This window comes from Atta colombica, unplaced genomic scaffold, assembly GCF_001594045.1.
Source record: "Atta colombica isolate Treedump-2 unplaced genomic scaffold, Acol1.0 scaffold207, whole genome shotgun sequence".
NCBI lineage: Eukaryota > Metazoa > Arthropoda > Insecta > Hymenoptera > Formicidae > Atta > Atta colombica.
In genome coordinates, this window is record NW_017259302.1 from 2,214 (window position 1) to 13,784 (window position 11,571).

General features: G+C 30.7%; 1 protein-coding gene across 1 annotated transcript in view; it reads right to left on the reverse strand.

Moving 5' to 3' along the window:
- Positions 1-11,050: 11,050 nt before the first annotated feature.
- LOC108687463 overlaps positions 11,051-11,571 on the reverse strand; it is an 87,322-nt gene continuing 86,801 nt past the window's right edge. The window contains exon 5 of the mRNA XM_018193229.1: positions 11,051-11,112. Coding sequence (XP_018048718.1) covers positions 11,089-11,112 — 24 coding nt within the window. The 3' untranslated portion in view covers positions 11,051-11,088. The remainder of the gene's footprint in view (positions 11,113-11,571) is intronic.

Genomic DNA, 11,571 nt, shown 5'->3' on the forward strand with positions numbered 1-11,571 from the left:
AATATATATAAAACAAAAAATTTCTAATTAGAGTCTTACAAATATAAATTAAATGACTTGGTTCATCTAAGTAAATAATTTTCTAATGTATATAAATAAATGTATAATGTAAATAATCTTTTCACTTATTTAGTATTTTAAGTAAATATAAAAAGTACTTCAAAAAATTCTATTATATATAAAAATATCCAATGTTTTTAAGCAAAAAATAAAAACAGCACAGAAAAACAGACCTGTATTTCATTTGATCACTTTAGAATTAATTTGATTAATATTATCAATATAGCTATATTTATATTATCAATATAGTTGTTTGGTTTATCTACTCTTTTTTATGTGTATGATAACCTTCATTTTTATCCATTTATCATGAACAAATAAAAGTTTAAATTCAAAATAATAAAAATTTTTCGTGAGCTTTTGAAAATTGCAAGATTATCAGCGGTTCGTCGATGCGGGAGAAAGGAATTGATAGTCATTCTGTTCCCAGAAATTCTGACGGAACTTCCACCAACTGGTGACAAAATGGACAAAGTTACTCGCACCTCTGAGATGAGATTGTTGTCCCTTGAGATCAGATTGAGCATTTGAAAATTCTGTGAGACTATTTGTTGCCAAACTTTACATTCGCCTCCTTCATGTATCCCAGAGGTCTTCTTCTTTTCAAAAAAGAAATATATACTTTCAAAACTTGTCCAAGTTTTTTTGATATACATACTTATGTATATGCCCCCAGACAATTACTAAATCAATAATTCACGATTATATTAACATAAATGTGTTCAAAATAAAAACACACACACACACACACACACACGCACACACACACACACACACACACACACATATACATATACATAATTAGCTATATATATGCGCCCGCCCGCCTCCTCCCCCACACACACGCATACACACACACACAGTTAAGAAATCTTAAATAATTTTTAAATTTTATCGCAATCAAATAATTGTTATTTTATAGAATGTTATTTTATAGAAAATAAATTTTATATATATTACATATAACACAATTATTACATAAATGTTGACCTTACAGTTATTTTTTTATCCTTTCAATTTTTCTGATTTTTACAAATACCATTTTTTTATTATATAAGTATACCATGCATGACTACTTAATATCTATTAGCGTACATTAGACAGATATAATATTTATCTATGGTAAATATGTTTTCGTATTCATACACAACCTGGCTAGTCTGGATTAATTTCTATCATAACTACTATGTACGAGACCATGGAATATCCACTGCACATCGCAGCGAACAGTTGCAAAACTTGTACGAAACGCCAGCAAAACGGGAGAAGTTACTCGTATTTTGGCATGAAATTATTTCTGAAGCTCAATGTGAACCTCCGAAAGTGCAACGGAGCAATTTTGTGTCTAGATTCACCGTCACGTCCAATGCACCGAGATAGCGAAACAAAGTGGAAACTAGCGAATAACCACATAAATCTTTTCGCTAAAATACTGTTTGTATTAATTTACAATCATAGTTTAATCATATTATTTTTACACATTTTAATCGATAACATTTATCTAATAACAATATTTACCTAATAGCCTTTTTGTATAAATAATATCTATAAAATTTGTAAAAAAATAAAAAAAATACTGAGTAAATTAGATAAAAGTAATATTAAATTGTAGTCTGAAGATCTCTATTCATTTATCGCATCACACAAAAATACTACTGAAAATACATTAGCAAAATATAAAACTAAAATTTTTTTCATTGACGAGCAGTATTATTTTCGATCTCTTGAGTCTTGATCGTTATCGTATAGTTCTCCTCATTCTGTGTAATCGATTTAAGAAACAAGGATCAAAAATTAAATGCCGAAATTATTCTATTTCGAATATCTTTTAATATTTAATTGAAATACATTAAGTTCATGGTTAGAAGAGCTTTGCTAGAATTTCTGTGCTTGTCTTTGGAAGGTTCGATTAAAAGTTGAATCAAAATGGAATTCTTTTGACTTGCATACTTTATCCGTAATAAAAAAAACATTGGAAAGACAATATTTTTTGTTGCAAAATGAATATTCTCTCATTTTTAATTTATATAAAAATGTTTTTCACTCTATCATTGTTTTTTACATGTATTATATTTTTTCTAAACTTATTCAACTTTTAACGAAGCGTAATAATTGTATAAAATAATTGTACAAACGACAAAGAAAATAGCACAAAGCATAAAGGATATGATAAAGAAAGTAAGGAACAAGGGAACTCGAATTTCTTGAAATTCTCGAAATGGCACAAACTGTTGCGAAACTTGAGTCGATTATTTTAATGTATGGAAAGATGGCACACTCGGGATAAGTTAAAGGAGATAAGAGATAAACAACTGCAACAACGAAGGGTATTCTTGCCAAAACCCTCTTATACTTGATTATAATGCTATTACATTGCTTCTTTAGTTTTTTCGCTTAGAAAAGATCAATCAAAAGGTATTATTTATAATTCGCAATCAATTATTCGTATTTCATAATACGACTACCACTATATATAGAATCTGACGCTGATAGAACTCTATCGAAGAAAAGTTTAGTAATCACTATTAAAATAATATTTGTTTAAATAATCCATACGCTGCATGCAACATTTAAAAAAAACATTGAAAAAAATCTGTTTTTATATGGGGCAATAGCTTTTTGTGCATATAAATATATATTCGAGTTACAAAAATTTATTAAAAGAGAATATAAAAAGATATTTTTGTAAAATATTTTATTTTTACAAAAATTACAAGAGTATTATTTTACCAATTATAAACTTTCTAAATGGTGCAACTACGAAAAAGAAATTTGTAAAGCGGGATGATCGATAAAAACCTCGTAAAATGAATTATATCATTTGTTCAGCGCCCAAAAATATGTCATACAACATAAATTATAGAGAAAAAGAGAAACTTTGAAATAATTGTGATTAATAAATTCGAGAATATAATTTCGTTAAAAGTCAGGAACTAGAAGAAATAATTATCAAATTAGTCTCAAAGTCGTTAACATTCCTAAATTTTTTATCTAATTAGTTCTAGATCATTTTCATTTCATATATGTACATTATCGCTACTTACATTTTGAATCTAATATTCAAGGTAAATCTATGATTCATATTACGAAATGTATGTATTTCATCAGTTAATATAAAAGTAATATAAAAGTTATATATAATATAATATAAAATAATAATATAAAAGTTATATTATGCAGGGTTGAGTAACTTATAAATTATTATTAACAATTACAAGTAACGCTGTTTCTTTGTTGATTGTTACCTTGTTAATAATAATTTGTTATAATAACAATGATAATGTGTATTTTTTATGACGATAATGCTAACATCAGAGTTAGAAAAATCAATCGTTACATGTAATGGATTAAAAAAATCATTACTGAAAAAAATAACTCCTAATTTGTAACGCGTTACTTTTTAGATTCGTTACTTGTTAAAGTAATGATTGACTTTTCTAACTCCGATGTTAGCATTATCGTCATAAAAAATTCACAATATCATTACCAAAGCGTTATTATAACAAAATAACGATCAACAAAATAAACGTTACAAGTATTTTTGTAAAATAATAATAAAAATAATTTTTATTATTGCACTTAGAAAAAAAATCGATTAATTGTTTAACATATTACGCTCTCGTATAATTAGCATGTCAACAACAAATTCATATGTTAGAACGGTTATTTGATATATAAATGATGTATAAATTAATATTTTCTGTGTTTATTAACATATCATAATAATGTTAAGGTAAAATATATTACTAGTCATAAATCAACTAATTACATCGTTTTCCTAATTTAATAATTTCATGCATAATAGTTAGTTTGTTACATCAGCGAGAAAAAAATATAACATATTTTCTCTAATTAAATTTGTTCTTTACGAATTGATCTACATTCGACTTATATTCTTTCGTAGTAATGATGAAACAAGAAGAATCGTGATCGAGCTAGGAATATGAAGAAACATGACGGGAAAGAGAAATAACGAAAGGAAAGAACTAAAAAGAAAGAGTTTTTCTAGGTACTGAGAGCAAATCGAATTCGCTTTTGATTCAAAACTTTTCGTTTCAACTATCGATGACTCTTTATACTTTGATTACGTTTCTGCGGCACGTAATAAAATTACAAACAAAACAACTTCGTGAATACATAATCTTCCTAGAAAAAAGTTAAATGTTACAAGTAGATAGTGTGCATAAAAAATATTTTGTGAAAAAATTATTTAGTTTCAAGATAAAAAAGATTAAAACAATTGAAGACATAATAAAGAGATTTTTTTAGCTACAAAAAAAGAATTTTGTGAAAAAGATCGAGTAGGAATTAACCTTTAATTGATTGCCCAAGAAAAATGGAGCTCTGAACGTGCTCAATAGAAAATGGCTTGTTTCCTTTTCTCTTAACTCTTAACGATAAAAGTTAGATATATGTGATGTAAAGTAATCTCTCAATATATTATTCTTTTTGAAAAACATAAGCAAACATTCTTCAAGTCGTAATTATGTTCAAATAATTAATAAATTCAATTGATTAGTATGATTCAAATAAAAAACAATCGAGTTTATTTTTTAGTGTTAATGTCTTCTCTAAAAAAATGAAACGCGAGAAAGCAAGAGTAGACGCAAGAGATTCTTTTCGACGAGGGGAACACGCAGAAGTACATGGAGAGTTCTTCTTCTGTCTCGAAAGTTCTTGCCGTTCAACTGTCGACGCTTGTACCACACGCCTTCATACCTCGTAGTTTGAGGGATATTGGTTTTCAATTTGCATTCTCCCAATAGTCGGTCATGCATCATTCCGAAGTTGCAAACCACCACGAAACCACGAAGCAGATCCTCTCACTTGGTGCCATACCGACGCCAAGTTTAGAATAAAAAAAACGGGACGATAACGGCTGCAAAAACAAAGTCTCGACTGTCAAGAGTAAAGCACGACAAGGCGGATGACGAACTCACTGCACCATACCGTGCTTCGGAAAACCAGTCGATAAATATTTGATGGTGTCTGAAAGCAAGTTAATCTTGTAGACGTGCGGGCGTACATTTGGATGAGTACTCATAGGTATCGAGTTTAAACTCGATCGATCACCTAGAGCATGTGTCCAAGAATAGACAAAGAACTAGTAGATCAAAAAGTCGCAAATTTTTAATTTCACCTTGCATAAAAAACTTTTTTTCTGATTTTCCACTGTATATAAAATATTAATATTGTATAATAACATTTGATGAACTATAATTTTTATGAAATAAACTTAATCCTTTTTATAACTTTACAAAACGGTATTAGAAAAAATAAAAGTATCGGATACACCTTTCGAAGATCAATAAAGTTTAGTCACTTTGCTCCGAGTGAAGTTAATAATGAAGTGAAACTGAGATGCTTCTTCGATCTCGGTTCTTGCAATGAAACTTTGACTTCGAATTCTCAGCGAAAGTTTTGCGCTATTGTTTCAGAAGCGAAAGACACATAAAAAGTTTTCATGGTAATAATTCATAATAACTGACATATGTATCAAATTCAGTTAAATGATATAATATGTTATATCGTGCAATTAGCACAAATATCTATAAAAATAATGATACAACAAATCAACTGTATTATATTGATAATCAGCATGCTTAGAATACTATTGTATAATGAGAGAATCTGCAAAAAAAATTCAATGATAAAAGGAGTTTTATCTGATAGGTATAGTTATTCTATAAATATAGTCCATTTTTCATCTTATGAAATTCCTAATTTATCTTTTTTTAATTTAAAACTATTTATTCTCGTTTCGTTATTGATAATAAAAAAAGTGATCGTGTGTCAATGTTTAACGGCTGTTAAAAATGCTGTAAAATTGTAATTAAAATGTCACAATTTTTAACTCAATGCAAAATCAACAAAACATAGTACTGTTAAAGTGTATCGTTCGCTGAAGTGCGTTTCGGCAACCATTTAACGTGATAGTTAGCAAGCGCTCATCGAATCGGTCTTTATTTATCGGCCCAACGGAAAATCGTTTCGTACCGCGGCACGTTGAAAAGCTTTAGAAGGTGGAAGCACGTTTGAGAGGAAATTAGATCGGGCAATTTCCGTGTCCACCAGCAGCATGGGCAATTGACGATGGATGAAACAGGACGTCGAGAAAAGAGATAGGTGCGCAATGTGTAACCGCCCATGGTGTATTTATTTGAACAGTTTTATGGAATTAGACCATTTAAAAGAATTTAATTAGATGGTGTTTAACTAGTGACAGGGATTGAGAAAAAATAGAAAGAAAGAAAGGGACAGAAAAAAGAAAAGAAAGAAAAAAAGAAGAGTAACATTTCTAACTTGATTTTTGAGATTTCATTAATGGAAACGCTTTGAGTTTTGCATACCCTTTTTGCAATCCCTTCAAGCAATATTTAATTCTAACTTATTCTTTTTTAAATATTTATACAAAATTTTTTAAATAATCACGTCAGTAAGATTAAATTCTTTTATGTTATCGATACAAATTTTAGTAAAAAAATGTTTATAGAAAGATAAATGATATATAATAAAATCGTAACTTTTTCTACATTATTACAATCAATAATATCTTGAATATGGTACGATATCTTATCTTTTCTCTTTCCTCGTAATGAAGCTTTCGAAAATCGTCGAGTCGATGATTTAGCGAGCGTAAGCTATAACACCTGACCATGCGCGCATTCCAGACAAGGGTAATTAATCTAAGCTCATCAGGCGAATGGCTACCGGTATCACTACCGTCGTATCGCCGCGGGGTTAGCAGCAACGGCAACGGTAGCAGTAGGGACGGCAATGACGATGGCGATGGCGACAGTGGTGGTGGTGACAAATTATCTGGACACGCGTGGCGCCCCGCGTTTGAATCGCGAATGCAGTTGATACGGGCTGCTCGGCACGCTTGGCAGATACACAGTTAGCGTACCATTGCGGTATGTACCATTCGTGTCCTCTACGGTCCAACGACGAACTCGCGAACGGAACTTCCGTCCGCTCGCATATCACGTGTGAATAAAATGAATCGTACGGATGTTCGTTTCCACAAATGTGATTTTGCCGACTTTACTGATGGTCAAGCGATTCGAATACCACGAATAGATTTGGTAAACGAGATTGGCTTATTTTTATTCGTACAGGAGCTCTTTCAAATCCAAATCTTTACTTGCGAAGAATAATTCTATTTTTTAAATACAAATTTAAAAGCAAGATAAAGTATCAGAAGAAAGTCGTCGATATAAGCCTTTTGAAGAGACATTCACTTACTTTTTGCAAACTAAACATTTAATTAACATTAATAAACTTTATTAAATGTATTCAATTAATAAATTTTATTAAATGTATGGCACAAATGCTACTTTTTCTTAAAATCTTCATTGCATTTATGTAAACATTTGAAAATATCTTATTTTTTAATGTTTACAAATGTGTTCTCTTTTGAATCTAATCATCAGTTTTCAATTTTCGATTTAGCAAAAATTAAACAATTTGTAGTATCCTAAAATAATATTTGTATTTTTCTATATAATTTCTTTATAAAAATTTTATTTAAAAATAAAAGTGCTTGCTCTGAATTTACAGGAAAAACCTTCAAAAAAACTATCGCGTTACATGTTTGTGTTTTACAAAACAGTATAAAACGAGGCATAAAGTATGCAGATAAATCAACAAAGAATGTTTTACGTCAAAGTGAAAGAATTTTAGAAATTTTTATATACATTAAGTTGTAGAAATAAAATAGTATGACAATATTAGTAACCTTCCTGTATAATTTTGTTATACAGGAATAATGGACGAAAAACTCTAGTTGTTTTTAACAAATTACATTTCCTTAAACAAGATTTGCACAAAAAAATAATAAAAAATTATTGGTTTGTTGGTTTGTCATAATAAATGTAGATAATCATACAATAGAATAGAATTAATGAAAGTTACAAAATTATAAAATCTAGAAGAAATAAGAGTTATTTTTAAACTTTTGATCAATTGAACGAGCCATTTTTCATCCATTTAGAAGTTATCGGATTTATTGAACGAATATCGAATCTTTCTTGCATTTAATATCTTAGATAAAGCAAATAAGAGAATTGTTCTCATACACTTCTATTTATAATATATATTTTTAGTACTTTACAATTATCGAACTACGAATTGTAGTATTTCTTTTATTTCTGTCTTTAAAATACAAAATATCAAATAAAAATTATTTGATCTTAAAATAGATGTGAAATGTAAGTTCTCTTCTAAAATTTAATATACTGCAAAAATATATTGCAAAATTCATATATTCTATAAATGGATCTGTTAAATAATGAAATCTGATATTTAAATTATTATTTGAATTTAATAGTTTGTAAAAAGTCGTGATTTTATAATCTAATAAGCAATCTAATAAGCAATTTGCCAAAACAAATAATATTAATTAATGTTTGTTTTCTTAGCATAATTATTAATGTTTTCAAAACAAAAATTTAATATGTTTCTTTCACTTATTTTGAGGTAAATATACAACAAAATATATAAATTTTGAATATTATTACTATTACTGAATAATTAGTGAGTGAAGTAAGCTGCAAAGCATTTTATATGTGTAAAAATACGTATGGCATAAAAATGTATAATGTAATGTACTGAAATAATTACTTGCGCACTTGTGTAGCACAATTTTTTTTATCATGTCAATTGCTTGGCATATTAGATGAGCCAAATGTTGAAATGATGATATCTTCTTCGTACGTGATGATTTATCAATTTATTATTAATTTATTATTTTAAAGTAATATAAGTAAACAAAAATTGCACATACGTAGTCTTAATTGTCCAGGGCAATATTCATAAAATAAAATTTTATCGAACTTGAGATAAACATCAAAGATCAAAACCGAGACGAAATCAGAAGTCGTCAAGAAATATCTTTGATCCGATTGAATTCTTGGAAGAATAGAATCAGAAAGTGGAAGACTCGCGCTTCGTATGAAAAGACGGGGGATGGTACTTGTAACATCTTTTATACATCCTCGATACAGCCAAAGTTTCTATGGCTGTGCAAAAAGTGTACAGCTTGAAATGATTTAAGAGATGACTAACGCCCAAGACCAGTACACTCTGCAACAAGAAAGAATAGCTGCAGCAAGAGAGAATCGTTTTGAACTTCAAGCTTTAACTCGAAGCGATTAAAACTTGACTTACAAAATCAATTGAAAAAAAAAACTACATCGTGCAGAAAACTATCCGGCGTATCGTCGCGTGTGTTATGGTCACATAGAACAGTATCACATATTGGTGATGACCAGTCACAGCGTGTCGTCTATATCTTTTAACGATGCACTAAAATTGACTAAAAGCTCTAACAGATCGTTACAACAATGCTATCGAGCGCAGCACATTCGTAGTTGGAGTTAAACTCTACCGATCGTTGCGTCGGCATTTCGTCGCGTTAAATGCGCCAGTCAGCTCATGCGACTAACGATAACCTTTCGACGACGACTATGTTCAGGTCGAGCGCTTCCGGTCCGTATAAATGTATCATACGTCTACGCAACACATACGCAGCTAGCAAACGCTCTAGTGCGCAACGTATGACACCGCTCTCTCCGTCAAGCTCGATTTATCACTCACTCATACCACCCTCAAGTCCCGCTGTTGCTACGACCAGACTGGTTATTCGTAATTACTCGCGTGATGGGGAAGCTCGTTTCTCAAAGCGGATGGATAGACTAACGGAGAAGTTATATTGTTGTTGGAATCTATCTTTCCCATGGGACGATGCTATGTGCTGACATTACGAATTCTTCATAGATAAATACCATTTTAGTTCGTACGAAAAGCAAAGAAGGATTACATATATCGTTAAAGTTTTGCGAACTAATTTTCTCGAAAATTTGTTTGGCGGAAATTAAAATATTAAAAAATTTATTAATATTGATGATAACAAAGATGATAAGTATGATAATGATCACTTATTGAGAACAAAGCGTTTCGTAAAATTAGAAAGAATAAAACAAAAAAACTAAAAAATAGTGAAATAACAATTTTTATATAACATAAATAAAAAAAAATTAACTCACAAAAAATACAAAATTCTAAAATCCAATAATAATGAAATAATTTAAAATCAAACGTAAATTAAATCTTAAATTGAATAATTTTTTAACAGAAGTTTTTATTCGTATTCTCCTTAAGCCATTCGTATATGTCAAAATTTGTTGAAATTGTGATATTTTGAATAAATGATCTTTTTATGTACGTATTTGAAAAATATTGAGTTAGGAATTAAATTTTATATATACATATATACGAATAGTTTTTGAATTTTCCGTAAAATTCTGTGAGGTACGCTGTAACGGTTAGATGAGAGATAACACAGTAATTGGAATTAGGAGAAATATAATCGGACTTGAGCTTGACTCATGATAGGATTCATCAAGAGCCTTGCAAATGAGTATCGCAATGACGAGGCTGTAGGTAATCGTCCGTTAAATGATCGCGCTCGCCATGCACGCATGAAAGGCTTGCGAGCACGTGTAATATAATTTGCTTGGATTTGCTTGGAAATACAGTTTCATCGATCTTTTTCTTCTATCATTTTTTTTTATTTATTCCGCTATCGTCATTCTTGGATGTACAACATAATTTGTCGATCAATACTCTGACAATCGAGAAACATGCTCGAGTCATGCCGAGCTGAGGCATCGGGCTACCTTCTGATAATAACTAAAACTTTCCTGTCAGCTATGTATACGTCATGCGACACTACGAGGCGCACGTTATTAGTGTCGTGCACAATATGCGCACAGAGAACAGACATCCCTCTTTGCCCCTTTCTCATCCAATTCCGGTCAGTCGCCCCGCGCTACAGTCTACACGCAACATCGCGCTATGGACCTCTCTCCGGTTCTCTATCGGCGGTACAATATGTGCGGCGCATTGTAATCTATGAGCCAGCTAGCGCCTAGGTCGCCGCCGGCAATGATGATATCAAACGCAGTGATTGACGCTCCATACCCACGATCTCGTTTCTCGTAGCCAAACCGGTCGGCGCAACCATCGTCATCGGGTCACCATGATCGTACGCTTGCAGTCGCATCGTTCATGTAACAACGTAGAGAAGCTGAATTATCCGGCGTATGTTTGTATAATTAAGTTCGATCTTCCAGTCTCTCGTTCGCACAAGCGTGAAATGAATCCAACAAAACAAGAATTTGGCGCTGATTCGGTGGTATGAGTGCGTTAAATGAAATATCGATTGTACTATCTGATAGCCAGTCAAAAACTGATTGCGGTTCGTTTATATATTCGTATTATTTTCTAACACTCTCATGATTCTGGATCAATCACAATCGATTGTGAGGACTGTGCGTTACTGCCATTAAAAGGCAAGATAATTTAACGTCTTAACGAGCAACGTATATCTCAAACATGCCCGAAGATAAGACATAAACGATTTTCTTTAAATGCGCAAAAAATGTTTGTTTACAATATTTTTTAAAAATATTCACAATTCCCCTCAATTTAAAAAAAAATATCTTTCTC